This window comes from Ascaphus truei, chromosome 14 (genome assembly GCF_040206685.1).
Source record: "Ascaphus truei isolate aAscTru1 chromosome 14, aAscTru1.hap1, whole genome shotgun sequence".
Taxonomy (NCBI): Eukaryota; Metazoa; Chordata; class Amphibia; order Anura; family Ascaphidae; genus Ascaphus; species Ascaphus truei.
Genome location: NC_134496.1, coordinates 6,275,190 through 6,295,477, shown reverse-complemented (window position 1 = coordinate 6,295,477; position 20,288 = coordinate 6,275,190). Strand labels below are relative to the sequence as shown.

The 20,288-nt window shown below is 49.4% G+C and overlaps 1 protein-coding gene and 4 non-coding genes across 7 annotated transcripts in view; all 5 read right to left on the bottom strand.

Annotated features, from left to right (window-relative positions):
- The window catches only part of ATG16L1 (autophagy related 16 like 1), a 39,246-nt gene that overhangs the window by 4,280 nt on the left and 14,678 nt on the right, over positions 1-20,288 (bottom strand). Inside the window, exons 7-18 of one of the 3 annotated variants that reach the window (XM_075569601.1) lie at positions 19,729-19,815; positions 17,489-17,548; positions 16,968-17,012; positions 13,681-13,783; positions 12,587-12,692; positions 11,757-11,827; positions 9,799-9,870; positions 8,716-8,836; positions 7,453-7,558; positions 6,315-6,464; positions 1,420-1,467; positions 301-402 (exon numbers count right to left, since the gene is read on the bottom strand). In XM_075569601.1, coding sequence (XP_075425716.1) covers positions 301-402; positions 1,420-1,467; positions 6,315-6,464; positions 7,453-7,558; positions 8,716-8,836; positions 9,799-9,870; positions 11,757-11,827; positions 12,587-12,692; positions 13,681-13,783; positions 16,968-17,012; positions 17,489-17,548; positions 19,729-19,815 — 1,071 coding nt within the window. The remainder of the gene's footprint in view (positions 1-300; positions 403-1,419; positions 1,468-6,314; positions 6,465-7,452; positions 7,559-8,715; positions 8,837-9,798; positions 9,871-11,756; positions 11,828-12,586; positions 12,693-13,680; positions 13,784-16,967; positions 17,013-17,488; positions 17,549-19,728; positions 19,816-20,288) is intronic. The other 2 variants (XM_075569602.1, XM_075569603.1) reach the window with 2 other exon arrangements.
- Positions 6,677-6,947, bottom strand: LOC142466286 (small Cajal body-specific RNA 6). Its single transcript, XR_012788138.1, has one exon.
- LOC142466288 (small Cajal body-specific RNA 6) lies at positions 9,454-9,728 on the bottom strand. The gene has a single exon (XR_012788140.1).
- Positions 11,967-12,239, bottom strand: LOC142466284 (small Cajal body-specific RNA 6). Its single transcript, XR_012788136.1, has one exon.
- On the bottom strand, positions 13,235-13,506 carry LOC142466287 (small Cajal body-specific RNA 6). The gene has a single exon (XR_012788139.1).

Below are 20,288 nucleotides of genomic sequence, written 5' to 3'. Positions count from 1 at the left end.
AGTTAATAAAAAGATATAACAGAAAGCAGAGGCAAAGATCGCGGGTTAGTATGTGCGGGCAAATGATAGTTCGCATGTATTTGTGAGAACGGGCAAAGTAATGGGGAAATCCCCCACTCGGCTGGAAAAATGTCAGCGTATTTGAGAACACTGAAAATGTTCTCTTCAGCCATACAGCAAAACCCTGTGACAATGCATGGGAGCCAGGAGGTCCCGCTGCTCTCATCTGCGCTCTAATACTACATTTCTAGCACTTAAGTTGTTGTTTTAGAAACAGTCTAACGTCTCCTGCTGTCTCACCTGTGCTGCTTGCTCAGCATCTTCTCCACTTTCCCAGTCTGTACGTTCCAGAAGTATAGCGTCCCCTCTGCCGACCCAGCTGCTACGTAGTTGCCATCAGGACTAATAGCACACAGCGTATGGGGAGGGGGGGAGACAGCGTATGGGGGGGGGGGGAGAGAGACACAGACAGCAGCTTATTTAATGTGCAATGCGAATAGCTGCGGGGGTCCTCCTCTAAATAACACCATGGCCTCTATCCGATACACTGAGCTGGTTCCCCAGTGCTGGAGACAAGCTGCATTGAAATGAGTGGGACGGGAACCTGGTGCATGTGGGAGCAGCGTTACTGCAGATTCAGTAAAGGCCAATGCTTGCATGAAAGAACCACATCAAGCTTTGTCTCCCTAACATTGCTAGGAGTGTGCATGGCAAGATGGTTGGCTACAGCTCATAGGGCAGGGGTGGGCAACACCAGTCCTCAATGGTGACCAACAGGTCAGGTTTTCAGGATATCCCTGCTGATTGAACAACCTGTGCTTGAAGCGAGGACATCCTGAAAACCTGACCTGTTGGTGGCCCTTGAGGACTGGAGTTGCCCACCCCTTCCCTAGAGGGTTAAGGGCAGGCATGGCGCATTATTATTCGGGTGGAATATGCATAGCTGGAGGCCATGTGGAAAGACGGCCGCTCTGCTATTGCATAAATCCTTTAGCGGATGCTGGGCCCTGTGAGGCACTGCATCCCAATGAATGTGAAAGTGCTCCATCCATGGGGTCCGCTTACTTTTCTTCAGTGGTTAAATCAAAATGCCGTCCACCACAATGAAGTGAAGACACAAGCCAACTAAAAGGGAAATGACTGAAACCCTAACCGGGACATGTTCCAATAAAGCCTCGCTTATGATGCTTACCAAATAAAAGAAACTTTAGGAGTTATCACACTGGTGTCATGGATCATTTCTCCAATTTGTAGTATAAACACTTATCCGCGTAGGAAAATCTAATCTCTAAAACCGATTGTACTGGAAACCCCCTCTCTTCTCTGCCGTGTGGCTCTTCTTCCAGCATAGTTAGGGATTGTAGGCGACAGCCCTAGACTGGAAGGTCTCCATCAGATTACAGAACTCCTGGGACTTACCTAAAAATGACTCTGGTCCAGTCGGATCCGCACTTGAAGCCCTGAGCACTAAGAGGAGGCAGGGAGAGAGAAGCGGGTTATGTACGAGCGGCGAGTCTCGGCTTTCATCTATGTTCATTCCTCGAGTCTACTCCAGAAACATTAATACACTGCTAACATAAACCTGCCCGTTTCTGTGTGTTCGGCTTCAGTTACAGCCTGTTTCACCTTAGATATTATATTTCTATGAAAGTTTGCACACTGTAGCTATGTGTCAGTGCGGGCAGACAGGCCATCGCTGCTGCTCTGACTCCTTACTCCAGCGGGGTTCAACTCCAAGAGATTGAAATACAGTAAAACCCGCCTTTTAGATACTACTAGCTGAGAGACCCGGCGTTGCCCGTGAGTTAAATTTTCCACTAGGAGGAGGGTGGGGGGGAGGAGGAAGGAAGGGTGGGGGGGGGGGGAGGGTGGGGGGGAGGAAGGAAGGGTTGGGGGGGGAGGAGGAAGGAAGGGGGGGGGAGGAAGGAAGGGTGGGGGGGGAGGAGGAAGGAAGGGTGGGGGGGGGGAGGAAGGAAGGGTGGGGGGGGTGAAAGGAAGGGTGGGGGGGGTGAAAGGAAGGGTGGGGGTGGGGTGAAAGGAAGGGGGGGGGGGGGAAAGAAGGGTGGGTGGGGGGGGGAAAGGAAGGGTGGGTGGGGGGGGAAAGGAAGGGTGGGTGAGGGGGGAAAAGGAAGGGTGGGGGGTTGGGGAAATGAAGGGTGGGGGGTTGGGGGAATGAAGGGTGGGGGGGGAATGAAGGGTGGGGGGGGGAATGAAGGGTGGGGGGGGGAATGAAGGGTGGGGGGGGAATGAAGGGTGGGGGGGGGAATGAAGGGTGGGGGGGGGAATGAAGGGTGGGGGGGGGAATGAAGGGTGGGGGGGGGAATGACGGGTGGGGGGGGAATGAAGGGTGGGGGGGAATGAAGGGTGAGGGGGGGGGAATGAAGGGTGAGGGGGGGGGGAATGAAGGGTGAGGGGAAATGAAGGGTGGGGGGTGTGGGAAAGGAAGGGTGGGTGTGGGGGGGAAATGAAGGGTGTGTGGCGGGGAAAGGAAGGGTGGGGGGTGGTAAAGGAAGGGTGGGCGGTGGGGAAAGGAAGGGTGGGGGGGTTGGTAAAGGAAGGATGGGGGGTGGTAAAGGAAGGGTGGGAGTGGTGGTAAAGGAAGGTTGGGGGGTGGTAAAGGAAGGGTGGGGGGTAAAGGAAGGGTGGGGGGTGGGGGGTAAAGGAAGGGTGGGGGGAGGGTGGGAAAGGAAGGGTTGTGGGTGTGGGGGGAAGGAAGGATGGGAGGTGGTAAAGGAAGGGTGGGCGGTGGGGAAAGGAAGGGTGGGGGGGTTGGTAAAGGAAGGATGGGGGGGGTTGGTAAAGGAAGGATGGGGGGGGGTAAAGGAAGGGTGGGAGTGGTGGTAAAGGAAGGTTGGGGGGTGGTAAAGGAAGGGTGGGGGGGTAAAGGAAGGGTGGGGGGTGGGGGGGAAAAGGAAGGGTGGAGGTGGGAGTTGTAAAGAGGAAGGGTGTGTGTAGTTTTTTGGGGGAAAGAGTAAGGGTGGGGGAAGGTGTAAGACGAATGGTGGTTGTGAAGAGGAAGGGTGGTGTGGTGGCAGATAAGCAGGTAATTCAGTGACATTAACATGCAATTTATGTAAGGAAAAATTTGGTAACTTTGCGACACATGCGTGTTGTGCATGAGCGTATTGAGAAAGAGATTGGTGAGCGGAGCGCATAGAGATATGGTGAGCGGAGCGCATAGAGATATGGTGAGCGGAGCGCATAGAGATATGGTGAGCGGAGCGCATAGAGATATGGTGAGCGGAGCGCATAGAGATATGGTGGTGCAGAGCGTAGATGTCAGTTGGTGTTGCGGGTATTTGTGATAATTATTTGTAAGTGCGTTGCGGAGCGTATATGTCAGTTGGTGTTGCGGTAATTTGGGATAATTATTTGTAAGTGCGTTGGTAAAGTAAGGCGCGTCCATGCACAGGGGGCATTTTATAAATGAAATAGACAGTGGCTAGGTGAAGTAACGTGTGTGTTGAGGTTGTGTGAATGAAGGTATGAATGTGTACTGTATCGTATGAATGTATGTGAATAGTGTATGGATGTTGAATGTCAATGAAAAGATGATTTTAATTTTGTATAGAGGATTATGATGATATTCAAAACAGGAGATATTATTAAAGTGGCCATTTAAGAATGTAAAGGTAGGATAGGCTGGCGGTGATTATTGAAAGTAAACGTGTAGAAAGATTGAATACGGGATATTGTAGAAAGTAAATGTAAGTAAATGTATGTAATTTTGTGTTGCGGGCATTTGTGTAAATGTTTTGTAAGTGCGTAGATAAAGTAACGTGCGGCCATGCACAGCGGCCATTTGATAAAAGAAATTGACATTGTCTAGTTTTGCGGCATGCACAGGGGAGGAAGGATGAGCGGTTTGTATATAGGGAGTGTTGATAAACATGTTGAAATATTGAAAGTGGAATATAGTAAAATGTAAGTAAATGTTTGTAAGTTGCTGTAGCGGGCATTTGTGTAAATCGTTTGTAAGTGCGTAGGTAAAGTAACGTGCGGCCATGCACAGCGGCCATTTTAAAAATGAAATTGTCAGTGGCTAGGTTTGCGGGCATGCGCAGGGGAGTAAGGATGATCATTTTGTGTATAGTGAGTATTGAATTTTTTTTAGAAATATTTAAAGTGGGATATTGTAGAATGTAAATGTAAGTAAATGTTTGTAATTTTGTGTTGCGGGCATTAGTGTAAATGTTTTGTAAGTGCGTAGTTAAAGAAACGTGCGGCCATGCACAGCGGCCATTTTATAAATGTAATTAACAGTGGCTATGTGTTTGTACGAAGGCATAAAGGGAGAGTATTGAAAAAAGTAAAGTAATGAACGTAAAGAATAGAAGATTGGGAAAATTTAAGGTACATGAGTTGGTGTTGCAGCCATTAAATTTACAGTGCGTAGGTGAAGTAACGTGCGGACATGCACAGGGGAGTAAGCATGAGCGTTTTTTTTATAGGGGCTGGGTTTCGTCAGAGTTTGTACTAAGGCATAAAGAGTATTTAATAAAGTTAAGTAATGATGTGTGGATGTTGAATGTCTATTTTTATAGAGGATCTTGAACATTGTGAAAGCGGGAGATGTTGTAAAAGTGGTAATTTCATGATGTAAAGCTAGGATAGTGTGCCGGTGATTAGTAAAAGTTAAACAGAGATAAACACAGATATTGTAATAGTGGGATGGGATGACAGTGACTGTGTGTGTTTGTGTACAGAGGAGTCAGTGTACAGGTTTGTGTGTGTGTGTAAACACAGATATTGTAATTATGGGATGGGATGACAGTGACTTGTGTGTTTGTGTACACAGGAGTCAGTGACCAGGGATGTGTGTGTGTGTGTGTGTGTGTGTGTGTGTGTGTGTGTGTGTGTGTGTGTGTGTGGACACAGGGGTGTGTGTGTTGTGTGTGGGTGTGGGTGTGTGGACACAGGGGTGAGAGTGTGAGATGTAAACTTAGCAAGGACTCCGCAGGGGTTTTGTGGGGGTATGCTGTCAGTGCAAGTGTGTGAGAGTGAAGTAGGTGTGTGTCACTGATGTCACTGTAAGTTTTGTCCAATCAAAGCCGTGTGGGAGGTGTGTGTCACAGTGGGGCGTACCTCTTGGCCAATGAGAGTCGGGGTGGCCACGGACCATGTATTTTTAAATAATATTTCAAATGTTAATACTGGTCTAATTTGTTTACAAATGGTTTCAATTCCCTACGCTTAATCTATAGAACATGCCACTGCCATTCGTTCACTTTGATCCTAGGGGCCTCCCTTTAATAGTCTGTACATCTTTATGTATATGACACCATCCATGTACATAGCACATCACAGCAGTGGTACACGGGACATAATAATATCACATAGTGGGAATAAGTGCTTCAGACATGAAATAGGAAAAGGAGCCCCTGCCCCGAAGAGCTTACAATCTAAGTGGGGAGAAGTTACAGAGACAGCAGTGGGTGTAATGGTAAGTGCGTCTGTGAGGGGCCAAGGTCAGAGCATGAGATGTATAGTATCAGCCACTGAGCTACTCATATGCTTAGTTAAAGAGGTGTGTTTTAAGATGGAGAGAGTGCCAGTCAGATATTGAGGGGAAGGGCATTCCAGAGGTGTGAGCAGGGAATGAGAGAGAAAGGTTTAAGGCAGGAGAGGGCTTTAGATACAGAAAGGGGTAGAGAGAAGACATCCTTGAGCACAACGCAAATCGGGCAGCAGGTGTATAGCGAGAAATTAATTAGTGCTGAGATGTAAGGAGGGGCAGAAGAGTGTATAGCCTTAAAAGGTGAGGAGAATTTTGCAAGTAATATGGGATTTAATAGGAACCCAGGAGAGGGATTTCAGAAGGGGAGACTGTCACAGAAGAGAGTAGAGTGATTCTGGCAGCAGCGTTTAGGATAGGTTGTATGGGAGACAGGTGAGAGGCAGGAAGGCCGGACAGCAGAAGGTTACAATAGTTGAGACGGGAGAGAATGAGGGCTTGCGTTAGGGTTTTAGCTGTAGAGGGACAGGGAAAGGGCGTATCTTTGCAATGTAACAGAGGAAGAAAATGACAGGTTTTAGCTACATTGTGAATGTGAGGGATACTAGATGAATAGATGCTGGGACACTGGTATAAAGGACACATGCCTTGTCTATTCAAAAACATAAACCCAATGAGACAGTTTTGCTACTTAATCTATACTCATAAACATGCTCTTTTAATCACATTCGAGAAGGCCCGTGTTTTTCTATTTCCCATAATGCACAGTGTGAACTGGTTTACGCTTTACCATGAGTCTACTGCGAAAGGGCCAAGGGAGAAACTGAATCGGTCGAGTAGCGGCGCTGCGATTGCTTACCTGAAAGTCTGCCGCACGGTGTTGGCACGCAGGTCGACGATCTTGATCAGGTCGTCCCGAGAGCAGCTGAGCAGCTCCGTCCTCTCGGGGTTTAGATCCAGAGCGGTGATCCTGCCCTGCAGCTCCAGTTCCCGCACAATACACTCTGTCCTATGATGTCAAACAGAGAGACTTATGACCCCAATCCTAGCACACAACCTCTTCGCTGATTCAACCAGGAGTGGCGGTCAACAGTTCTCTATAGATAAAGGATATATGATAGGAGAACTAATCAGGTTTCCATGGCATTGAACAGGAAGGTCTACCAGTCTGTAGAACGGTTTCATTGGCACCATATTTAGCGACATCCGCTAAATCTAGGAGGTCTCAGCTTGAAAGTGTATGATCATGCACGTTATATAGTCCTTCCAATGCACCCAGCCCCATTACTAACTGCCTGTGTCGGATATGTCATGATCACATCTCCTAACTCTCAGGGAGACGCGAGTCACGTGTTATCCAGGTGTGTCAGCAGCTTGTGAGACCAATCAGAGCACAGCTAAGCATGATGGGGGAAACAGAGGCTGCTGGGGGCTGGTTGTGTGATCGGGGGAACCTCCGTGCAATCAGACCTTTTACTAATCATCATCGACCGTAAGGGGGAAAACAGAGGCTGTCTGAGGAAAAAAAGCTTCCTAATATGTGAGGGAGTTGCGCAAATAAAAATGCCACTTGTGAGCACATTCACGTGTCTTAAACAGGTCTGCTTTTCACCATTATCGCTTAGCTTGGCTTCCATTGAAGCCAAGGATTCTGGGAAATGACACAGTTTCACCTTTAGCTTCTTATCCATTTTAGCATGGACAGCCCACTGCACGGTGGAGGGTTGTTGTCACTTTTTTACGCACCATAACTTATTTAATAAGAGCATTAATAAAGAGACATAGCAGAAAGCAGAGAGAAAAGATAGCGGGTTAGTATGCAAATGATAGAGAGTTAGCTTGTATTTGTGAGAAAAGGCAAAGTAATGGTGAAATCCTCCACTCGGCTGGAGAAATGTTCCCTTCAATCATACAGTGAAGATGCATGGACTGTTCTCATCTGCCGTCACATTCTGTGTTCCTATCTCAACCCACAAAAGAGTACATGTGCTCCTCACCTTATGTCCCAAAACCTGATCTTCTTATCAAAGTGCCCACTCATCACACACTGCTCCGTGCAGACAATGTCATTACAACTGGAGCCGGCAAACACCGTCTTAATGCCTGGTGTCACAGGAGAGAAACACACACCATTATATACACCGTGCTCAGAAAAAGGGTCCCGTTTTATTTTCCTGACACCCTGCAAAAAAACACTACATTTTCATGAAAATGTGAGCAATGATAGGTCTGTCACAGCAGATTATTACATTTAAGAATTATTTGATCATCTGATATCCACGTGCATAGTTACAAAATGGTGTTTAGCAGAGACGATAAGCACGTTATAAAGCGTGTGAGACAGGGCAGAAATGACGGTCCCAAACGCTTAACATAAAAGGTTTCCTGATCAAGGACGGTCGCTAGGACTGAAAAGCAACTTCCTAAAATGGAAGCCACGCGAAGTGGTCGTACGTGCACTGTTAGCGCAGATTATGCAATCGGACATATTCTCATAATATAGAACTGATTTATTAAACAGAACCCCACATGTCGGATACTGCTGGGTCTGCAGCTTGAAAGCCACCACAAGATGTGGACGCTGCGCTTGTGTCAGCACGCTGCTTATTAGTGCGGAGGGTTTACGTTGCATTACGTCAGTGCTTCAGATTAGATTACAACCGTTTAACACATTTCCGAGCTACGAAAGAAAAACTCATATTTCTCACTTAGGGCCGCGTCCATGGTTAGTGCTCGCGCAGCGTCAATCACGCCTGTAACAGGATAGGCGCGGCAGTGACGTCACGGAACTGGTTCGCCCTCATTGGATGAACCGGTCACATGACCCAGCCGTCGCACTACAAAGACAAATAATTTTGTCTCCTGTAGCTTCGCTCTTCCCGACGCTCACACTATAGATGTTACCATCCACATTAATGTGATTCATCGTGAGCAAGCGTGCGATAAGCATGGACGCGGCCTCATGAACACGCACCTCCCGCAGTGTATCTGGTAACTGCTGACACAACACCATGACATCAATTTAGTTAGTTATGAGTTGATTGTCTACATTGTGCTTGTAATATAGTGTTAATCTACATAACTGACACATACACACACACACACACACACACACACACACACACACACTTTCGTGACCCCACAAACATGAAATGCTTTTTTTCAAACACACAGTGCATGCCTCCTTTGAATTCCTAAATCCACAACATGATTGCTGCTAAAACAATAAGCGTCTCCCAGAGAGAGAGATGTTTACTTACAGACTTTGCTGCGCAGGTCCCAGAGTTTCAGCGTCCGGTCGTGACTTCCCGAGACTATGCGGGCGTTGTCCAGCAGGAATTTGGCAGACAGAACTTTCCCGCTGTGCCCAGTTAGCGTGTGCTGGCGCGAGAATGAAGGGGGGGAAGAAATCCAATTGTGAATATCAGTGTGCAATAGTACAGGAGGATAATGAGTTACACTAGTGGTGCTCAAATCAAGACCCCTCCAACAGGTCAGGTTTTGAGGATATCCCAGCTTCGACTGAGCCACCTGTGCTGAAGCAGGGATATCCTTAAAACCTGACCTGTTGGTGGACTTGAGGACTGGAGTTGAGCCCCCGAGTTACACAGCCATCGGGTGCTACCTCTACCCTAGAAGCCACTGACTCAGAATATTGCAGTTTTCCTACTTGCTGATCTGCATCGTGTTCATGGAGAGGGGATGTATCCCCCAGTAAATAAGCCATCATTAAAAGCCAAGTGTACAATGCCATCTGGAACTGCAGGGGGGCGGCTAATCATTCGTCAGCTCCTATTTCCAACTGCTATAAATATGAAAACAAGCTTCATTGGGCATTGATGAAAACTGGCACTCAGATTGAAGCCATTAAAAATAAATACCCTGAGAATTATCTTGTGTGTTTTTAGAAGTAAACCAGCTTAAAAATATTAATTTCAGCTTCCTGAGTTCTCACTCTAGCTCCCCACCCCCCAACATAATATTTCCTATAAACAGGAAGTCTCAGAGTAAAACTTGTGATCACGCACTGTATATTGTTCCGCCCTTGCACCTCAGTCTCCTTGTGGGATGACTGTGTTGGATGCCCGCTATCGCCATACCTCCTGAATCTCTGGGAGATGTGGGACGGAGGGTTATCCGAATGTGTCAGCAGCCTCTCTTACCAATCACTGCACATCTAGAGCATGCTGGGGGAACAGAGAGGCTGCTGGGAGCCGGTTGGTGGATGGGGGAAGCACAGTGCAGTCAGACCTTTTACTAGTCATCCCTGACTTCTTACGACAGTGAGAAAGAAGACATGAGAGACCTCCCATGTACTCCCACTGTGGCCAGAGGGATCTTACCCGAAGTCGGTAGTCATCTACTGTCCAGATTCTGCTGGCAAAGTCATTGGAAGCCGCCAAAAGGTAAGTACCCTGAGAGGAAAGAAAGAGAACCGATCACATGCTAGCGATGGCAACGGGATTTTCCTGTGCAGACATCGTAAGTTTAACTTGAGGAGAGTCAACCTATCTTATACTATATTAGTGAAAGCACTGTATGTTTGCCTGCCTGCCTGCCTGCATGCATGCATGCCAGCCTGCCTGCATGCATGCCTGGATGTCCGGTGTCCCTAGGGGAAATCTCATTGGTCCCTTGGTCCGCCCCCGCACACCTCTCATTGGCCTGAGGCGGAGTGACGGGCCAAAGGACACACAGGGACACACACACACAGGGACACACACTCTCCCCCGTCAGTTGGACCGCAGCTCACCTTCCACACCCCCCCCCCCCTCCTCTCCCGGTGCCCCTCCTCTCCCGGTGCCCCTCACTCTCCCGGTGCCCCTCACTCTCTCCCCCCTCCCCACCTCACCCAAATCCCCACGCTCCGCAACATCCCCAGCCGCACCATCACCCTCACCGTGCGCCGCGGAGGAAGCACGGCCCTGCTGCTCAGCAGCAAACTCCAGGCTCCTCCCCCCTCACGGCGCGGCCCTCCTGCTCTCCCCCTCACGTGCGCCGCTACCGGAGAGGGGAAGCGGCGCGGGACTCCCCATCACGTGCGCCGCTACCGGAGAGGGGAAGCGTCGCGGGACTCCCCATCACGTGCGCCGCTACCGGAGAGGGGAAGCGGCGCGGGACTCCCCATCACGTGCGCCGCTACCGGAGAGGGGAAGCGCGGCGCGGGACTCCCCCTCACGTGCGCCGCTACCGGAGAGGGGAAGCGCGGCGCGGGACTCCCCCTCACGTGCGCCGCTACCGGAGAGGGGAAGCGCGGCGCGGGACTCCCCATCACGTGTGACGCTACCGGAGAAGGGAAGCGCGGCGCGGGACTCCTGCCACTCTTGCCCCCCCCCAGCTTCCCGAACATTCAGTCAGTCACCCATTCAGTCAGTCACCCACCCATTCAGTCAGTCAGTCACCCACTCACCCACCCACCCACTCACTCAGTCACCCACCCAGTCAGTCAGTCACCCGTCCACTCAGTCACCCAGTCACCCACCCATTCAGTCATTCACCCACTCACCCACCCAGTCACCCACTCACCCACCCAGTCAGTCACCCACTCACCCACCCAGTCAGTCACCCACTCACCCACCCAGTCAGTCACCCGCTCACCCACCCAGTCAGTCACCCACTCACCCACCCAGTCAGTCACCCACTCACCCACCCAGTCAGTCACCCACTCACCCACCCAGTCAGTCACCCACTCACCCACCCAGTCAGTCACCCACTCACCCACCCAGTCAGTCACCCACTCACCCACCCACCCAGTCAGTCACCCACCCAGTCAGTCACCCACCCACCCAGTCAGTCACCCATTCACCCACCCAGTCAGTCTCCCACTCACCCACCCAGTCAGTCTCCCACTCACCCACCCACCGACCCAACTCACCCACCCAACCACCGACACAAAGTCACCCACCGACCCAAAGTCACCCACCCACTGACCCAAAGTCAAACCGACCCAAAGTCACCCACCCACCGACCCAAAGTCACACACCCACCGACCCAAAGTCAAACCGACCCAAAGTCACCCACCCACCGACCCAAAGTCACCCACCCACCGACCCAAAGTCAAACCGACCCAAAGTCACCCACCCACTCAGTCACCCACCCACCCACTCAGTCAAGTGTCACACACCCACCCAGTCACCCACACACTCAGTCAACTCAGTCACCCACCTAGCTGTCAAGGGGGGGGGGGGGGGAAGCCTAACCCTGTCGTACGCCCCCCCAAAATTATATCCCGGGCAACGCCGGGTCTCTCAGCTAGTTGTTAATAAGAGGCGCACCCCAAGCGAGATATGAGATCACTTACAGCGCTGTCAAACTCTATGCTGGTGATTCCCGCGTTACTTCCCGTGAGGGAGCCTTTCGCTTCGCACTTATCTGGAGAGGAGAGAAGGAACTAAGGTGGAAGTTTACGCAAGAAGGGGAATAAGATGGACACGGAATAAGCAGCTGGGAAGGATGGAATAAAAGCATGGAGGAATATACAGAGAAAGCGTAATGTCTGCCAGTCCTTTGAGGTCTCAGCTTGAAAACTTGTGATCATGCACGGTGTACTGTCCCATCCCTGGACCCGTCTCCTTTGTGATTGGCTTATGTTGGATGCCCGTCATATCCGTGTAACCAGAATCTTACGGAAACACGGAACAGAGATTATCCAACGGTGTCAGCAGCTTCTGGGACCAATCACGGCACAGCTTTGGCATGATGTAAAAGCAGAAGCTGCTGGGAGCTCTTTGGGTGGCAGGAGGGACAACAGTGCGGTCAGACCTTTTACATCTCATCACAGACCACAGGAGGCAACATTACCAAAGAGACAAGGAGGGGAAACAAGGCATTTTAGGGGGGCACAGAAGCAACACGCCAAAAACCAACACAATTCCTTATTTCCAGCCATGACGGAGTGTTTAATAAGCACGCAGTGGGTAAAACAACATCATCTGTTTGAAGGAACCAAATACTGAGAAAGTATAAACCAACGTGACATTTTCTGTAATATCTTTAGCTTATAATCGGTGTGTGCATTAGATTTTGAGAACCCCACGTGTGCAGTTTTATTACCCCGTGCAGTTTTATTACCCCGTGCAGACATAAAACATGCATTACTCGCAGGCCAGACAGGCGGAGGAATTCGCTTACCTCCAGTCACCTCCCAGAGCTTCACCCGCCGGTCCATCCCTCCGGTGGCAAGTAACCGGGAGCCCGGGCTGAATCGCACGGCATTGACTTCCCCATCGTGGGCATCCTGAAGCAGGAAGGGGACTAAATGTGAGCAGCCATGTCAGCCCAACAGGCCTACGGACCGCCATTACTTCTGGACACTGGGCCACTACTTCCAAATATAAAACAGGGGTTTGAACAAGGTGCAGGAGGGAACACTACGAGGTAAGTGCAGGAACTAGAGGCCACGATCTCAAGCTGCAGGATGGGGAGGCTCAGGGGAAATGTGAGGAAGTACTCCTTCACTGAAAGGGTGGTGGATTCATGGATTAGTCTCCCAGCAGAGGTGGTAGAGGCTAAATTAGTAAGGAAATCTAAAAACAAAATGCTTGGCATAAACATAATGATAAATCCTCAATATGACTGAAAGCAAAGGATCAAATAGTGTCTGAGGTTTTACAGCAGGTAGGAAATGGGCAGATTATTCTGGGTGGGCTAATGGGGTTCTGATCGGCTGTCCAATGCTATGTCTCCATGGTACGAAGGACAAGTGCTACGCTTCAAAAGTGCAGCTCTACTTAATGGGTCCAAACATTTAACCCTTCTACTTGCTAAAGAAATATACGAGGTCTCAGCTTGAAAACTTGTGATCAGGCACTGCATGTTCTGCCCCGAACCCCGGATCTCCTTATGGATCTGCTATGTAGGATGACCGGTCAAACCCGCACCTCCTGAGTCTCAGGGAAATGCAGGATCGGGTTATCCAAGTGTGTCAGCAGCCTCGGAGACCAATCAGAACACAACTGGTGCGTGATGGCATAACAGAGAGGCTGCTGGGAGCCGATTGGGTGGTGGGAGAACTTGAGCGCTATCAGACCTTTTACTCATCATCACTGACCTCAGAAAAATAATGCTGGACTGTCCTGCCTGTGCTAGAGACTACCAGAGAGAGGGAGACTGAGCCCAGTGACTTCCAGAGTGCCAGGTGACTTGTGAGTCCCGGCCAAAGGCAGGCAAACCGCCCCCCCCCCCCATCCCCCGAGCGAACATTAGCAGCTGCGAGAAATACTTACAAATGAGTGGAGAGCTGCAACGGGAACGCGCACCTCCTGGTTACCACCTGACGGGGCATCAGCACAGTCATGTGGGGCTGGGAAAGAAGATATAGACCTTCTCCTGTCGGGAAATGAGTAATGGTTTCAATTGGGATTAAACAGTGTATAACAGAGACAGACAATCTAACCCAACCACACACCCAGGGTAGAGCAATACATACCAGAGAGAACCAGACCCACCCAGGGTAGAGCAATACATACCAGAGAGACCCTGACCCACATCCCCAGGGTAGAGCAATACATACCAGAGAGACCCTGACCCACACACCCAGGGTAGAGCAATACATACCAGAGAGACACTGACCCACACACCCAGGGTAGAGCAATACATACCAGAGAGAACCTGACCCACATCCCCAGGGTAGAGCAATACATAACAGATAGAACCTGACCCACAAACCCAGGAAAGAGCAATACATAACAGAGAGAACCTGACCCACATCCCCAGGGTAGAGCAATACATACCAGATAGAACCTGACCCACAAACCCAAGAAAGAGCAATACATACCAGAGAGAACCTGACCCACCGACAACCCAAGGTAGAGCAATACATACCAGAGAACCTGACCCACCCAGGACAGAGTAATGTATACCAGAGAATCTAACTAACCCACCCTCACACCCAGGACAGAGTAATGTATACCAGAGAATCTAACTAACCCACCCTCACACCCAGGACAGAGTAATGTATACCAGAGAGAATCTAACCCACCCTCACACCCAGGACAGAGCAATGTATACCAGAGATAATCTAACCCACCCTCACACCCAGGACAGAGCAATGTATACCAGAGAGAATCTAACCCACCCCCACACCCAGGACAGAGTAATGTATACCAGAGAGAATCTAACCCACCCTCACACCCAGGACAGAGTAATGTATACCAGAGAGAATCTAACCCACCCTCACACCCAGGACAGAGTAATGTATGCCAGAGATAATCTAACCCACCCTCACACCCAGGACAGAGCAATGTATGCCAGAGAGAATCTAACCCACCCTCACACCCAGGACAGAGTAATGTATGCCAGAGAGAATCTAACCCACCCTCACACCCAGGACAGAGTAATGTATGCCAGAGAGAATCTTACCCACCCTCACACCCAGGACAGAGCAATGTATACCAGAGATAATCTAACCCACCCTCACACCCAGGACAGAGTAATGTATGCCAGAGAGAATCTAACCCACCCTCACACCCAGGACAGAGTAATGTATGCCAGAGAGAATCTAACCCACCCTCACACCCAGGACAGAGTAATGTATGCCAGAGAGAATCTAAGCCACCCTCACACCCAGGACAGAGTAATGTATGCCAGAGAGAATCTAAGCCACCCTCACACCCAGGACAGAGTAATGTATACCAGAGATAATCTAACCCACCCTCACACCCAGGACAGAGTAATGTATACCAGAGATAATCTAACCCACCCTCACACCCAGGACAGAGTAATGTATGCCAGAGAGAATCTTACCCACCCTCACACCCAGGACAGAGTAATGTATACCAGAGAGAATCTAACCCACCCTCACACCCAGGACAGAGTAATGTATACCAGAGATAATCTAACCCATCCTCACACCCAGGACAGAGTAATGTATGCCAGAGAGAATCTAACCCACCCTCACACCCAGGACAGAGTAATGTATGCCAGAGAGAATCTTACCCACCCTCACACCCAGGACAGAGCAATGTATACCAGAGAGAATCTAACCCACCCTCACACCCAGGACAGAGTAATGTATACCAGAGATAATCTAACCCATCCTCACACCCAGGACAGAGTAATGTATACCAGAGAGAATCTAACCCACCCTCACACCCAGGACAGAGTAATGTATGCCAGAGAGAATCTAACCCACCCTCCCACCCAGGACAGAGTAATGTATACCAGAGAGAATCTTACCCACCCTCACACCCAGGACAGAGCAATGTATACCAGAGAGAATCTAACCCACCCTCACAGCCAGGACAGAGTAATGTATACCAGAGAGAATCTTACCCACCCTCACACTGGCATGAACACCTCTTTACCGGAGGTAAATAAACATAGATTTGACAAAAAACAAAATCATGTTACACACCACTATTCTTTCCCTACCATTATACTCCAGACAAGATGAAACCACCAGCACAGCACTTTCTGCATTTATCAGTGCATCGAACCTATGCCAAGGACACCAGATCTCTCTTCCTAACTACGCGGAAAAGAGCACATGCTGTAACCTAGGTGACAATGTGAAATAGTGGCACCTTTAGCAGCCACAGCCACATAAAACACATGCCACGGATACAGGGAGCGCACCCCCCAGCACACACATTTCTGCACATGTGCCAAACCAATGATATATAAATACTGCGTGGTCCACTGCTGGTGGCGACTCACAGCGGAAGTAGTACTGCGAATGCGGGAGGAAGTGTGTGTGGGGAGATGGATGTACACAACGTGATGATTAGCCATAAGGTGGCGTCGGGGCTAGAACATCTGGGAATGTATTGGGACCATTCAGGAAGGATTGGCTAAAATCTTCCATATTACAAAACGCCATCACATCATTGTCACTGTCCCTTGTTGAAGGAAAACAGAAGGAGCACACGCACACACGTCCCCTCCCCAACACACATACGGCACCCTGGCCCTAAGAGCTTGCATTTCGGTGCACTGGGGGGTCTAATATAATAGCGCAGGCTTCCCAGTTGGCACTGGTTGACTCCATAGCTATGTGCACAATGCAGTTTACACTTACTCCTTTAACTGAAATATGTCACCTTGGGGTACTATTCCAGATACGGGGCTCCTGCAGCTCAGGGGGGAAAGGATTGAGAGGAAAGGCCAGAGCTAGGAAACTTTGCTCACATCATCTTGACTTGCACTGCTCTATAACCAGGGGGCTCAACAACAGTCCTCAAGAAAAACAGGTCAGGTTTTCAGGGTATCCCTGCTTCAGCACGGGTGGCTCAATCAGTCCCTGCTTCAGCACGGGTGGCTCAATCTGTCCCTGCTTCAGCACAGGTGGCTCAATCAGTCCCTGCTTCAGCACGGGTGGCTCAATCAGAGGCTGGGGGGGGGGGCTTGAGGACTGGAGCTGAGCGCCCCTGTTGTATAGTACGGTCTTAGACCCTATTCTCAGTTGATTCCTTGGTCTGGCATGCATGGGGATCCCAGAGAAGAGGATTGCACACCACTGCTCTATGGACTGTGCGGGATAAGCAGCAAGGAGTGACAGGGGAGGAAACATCACCTGGCAGTGTCAGAACGATGACCCAAGAGGGGAGACTCAGACAAGCTGCAAGGAGAGCGCAGAGGTCAGCGCGGCACAGGAAGAGCAGGGGGAGAGGAGCAGGAGGCAGAAAAACAGAAGACAGGAGAAAGATATTAACCCCATGGGCACAAAATAGCAATACATTGCTGCCCGCTTCTGTGCCTCTGGGATTAAGGCAGCACATACTCTGCGCAGGAAACATTATACATGGCCGTCTGAACTAGGGCACTATTAGAGTTGTCAAAGCTCTTCTGATCATTCATCAGAGTTGAAGCTGAAGGAGTATGTGCTGCCAACACAAAGCAGCCATGACGCATCTTATTGGTTATTGGGATGAGCGCAGTAGTGAGCCAGACCTGAGACTTTAAATAACTAGGCTTTGCGTCTAGCAAGTAACAGGCCACATGTAGGGACACCTGACTATTTAGTTCTGCTGCTCTGAGAGATTTTTGGTGTGGATCATAATAGGGGGAAGGCAGAACAGGAAGGTGCTGACCTACCCGAAAATATTAGTGATAGAGTCCAGGAGGCCTCCTACGGCGGGCTGCGAGAGTCGCTTACTAGAGGAGAGGAAGCACAGGAGTAAACCAGGTGTTCAGGAGTCCATCACCATAAAATACCCCCACCACCAGTGCAGGACACCATAGAATACCCCCACCACCAGTGCAGGACACCATAGAATACCCCCACCACCAGTGCAGGACACCATAGAATACCCCCACCACCAGTGCAGGACACCATAGAATACCCCCACCACCAGTGCAGGACACCATAGAATACCCCCACCACCAGTGCAGCAACAGAGTGCGAACCAGCAGGAGTCAGAAACACATGCACAGGGCCTGTGAGCAGGACACCCGAGGTCACATTGTACTACAGTGCACATGGGACAACATTACAACAATGAGCTTTTCCAACCAATGTACCGAGATGGATCTCAAAACATATGGCCACATGTATGTGTACCTGTGCCAGGGTTGCCAGATGTCCAGTATTGAACCGGACTGTCCTGTATTTGGACGCTCTGTCCAGTAAAACATGAGAGGTAATACTGGGCGTGTATGTGTATACCGGTATTACCTCTCTGGGCATGTATGTGTATACCGGTATTATCTCTCCGGACGTGTATGTGTATACCGGTATTACCTCTCTGGGCGTGTATGTGTATACCGGTATTACCTCTCTGGGAATGTATGTGTATACTGGTATTACCTCTCTGGGTGTGTATGTGTATACCGGTATTACCTCTCTGGGCGTGTATGTGTATACCAGTATTACCTCTCTGGGCGGGTATGTGTATACCGGTATTACCTCTCTGGGCGTGTATGTGTATACCAGTATTACCTCTCTGGGCATGTATGTGTATACTGGTATTACCTCTCTGGGTGTGTATGTGTATACCGGTATTACCTCTCTGGGCGTGTATGTGTATACCGGTATTACCTCTCTGGTTGTGTATGTGTATACCGGTATTACCTCTCTGGGCGTGTATGTGTATACCGGTATTACCTCTCTGGGCGTGTATGTGTATACCGGTATTACCTCTCTGGGCATGTATGTATACCGGTATTACCTCTCTGGGCGTGTATGTGTATACCGGTATTACCTCTCTGGGCGTGTATGTGTATACCAGTATTACCTCTCTGGGCGTGTATGTGTATACAGGTATTACCTCTCTGGGCGTGTATGTGTATACAGGTATTACCTCTCTGGGCGTGTATGTGTATACCAGTATTACCTCTCTGGGCGTGTATGTGTATACCGGTATTACCTCTCTGGGCATGTATGTGTATACCGGTATTACCTCTCTGGGCGTGTATGTGTATACCGGTATCACCTCTCTGGGCGTGTGTGTATACCGGTATTACCTCCCTGGACATAGTGACCTGACAGGCTTGGGGGGCTGCGGGATTTCCCCGAGCAGGGAGAGAGCAGGGCTGCTGCTAGGGGGCTGGGCAGCTTCCTCCATCCTGATTGACTGCATTACCCAGCAGCAGCCAATCAGGAGGAGGTGTCAGTATCCTGCGGCTGGGGCAACTGAGGGAGTCGAGAAAGGTGTGTGTGTGTGTCGCACCTTTCACCATTGTGACCAGTATTTTTGGAGAAGCCACCTGGCAACGTGTGTGTGTATATTTTTTTTTAAAGCGATATAGATAGATGTATATTGTTATGCAGATATACATATCGCTAATATTTACATGGTATGAGAAAGGTCTCAGATGTAGGACCGAATCATTGAATGTCACTGATAAAATGTGTTTTGTCTTAGAAAGTCCCTTGAGTGAGACATTTTTAATTTACATGTGTGTGCTTGTGCGCGTGTGTCACTCCACTGGAGAAGTGTAAATTGCGATATGCGATAGTGGACAAGCACAAAAGCTCTTCAGCGATGTAACAACTTTAGAAACATCAGTGGTAAAGCCAGGCATCTAAACACAGAAACAGCAACTCAGACAATAGCTCACATACCATGGCAACCCAGCATTTGCTCAGAGTTTACACTAGTTTCCAGTATAAGCACGTAGGACAGACAAGCTAAGACACACCTGAGTAACATATACAGAAACAATACACTGCCATGAAACAAATACCACCACAGTAAGGTTAATGCACTTCCTACAATGACAAGTCAAATAGCTGTGTGTAATATATAAAGCTAAGCACACAAATGCAGGAAAGGGAAGATGTGATGTGACCGCCTCTCTCCTGTACATAATCACACATACTCCATATTGCTCACCTGGATGATGGCCGGACTACGGCGTGCGCTGTAGCTGCTTCCCCAGCAGTGTCTGCAGTCTCATTCAGCACCTCTATATCATCATCCCTGCAGGGGGAGGGAGCACACACCCCACATTCAGACAGCCAATCCCAGCTCCAGCAATTAACACCTTCCCCCCTCTGGGTGCAACAGGGAGTACTCTGCCCAAATGCATGACAATGGGCACACAGGTTAAAGCAATCTCTCATTAACATATAAACACACCTTGTCTTCATTCAGTGTGGCTCAGAACAGGGTTGCAGTAATTGAACAATGACTTTGTATACTAGAGGATTTGTATTTTTAGTTTATTTTTTGAATGCATGTAAATATTTTACTTTGCTACATGTGTGCGTGTATATATACACACACACACACACACACACACACACACACACACACACACACACAAACACACACACACACACACACACATACACACACACACAATATATATATATAGTATATGAGGAAGGAGTAGCTCAAATCGTATTTACATGCAACAAGAATAAATACTCATCTAAAAGTGACTGTTGACG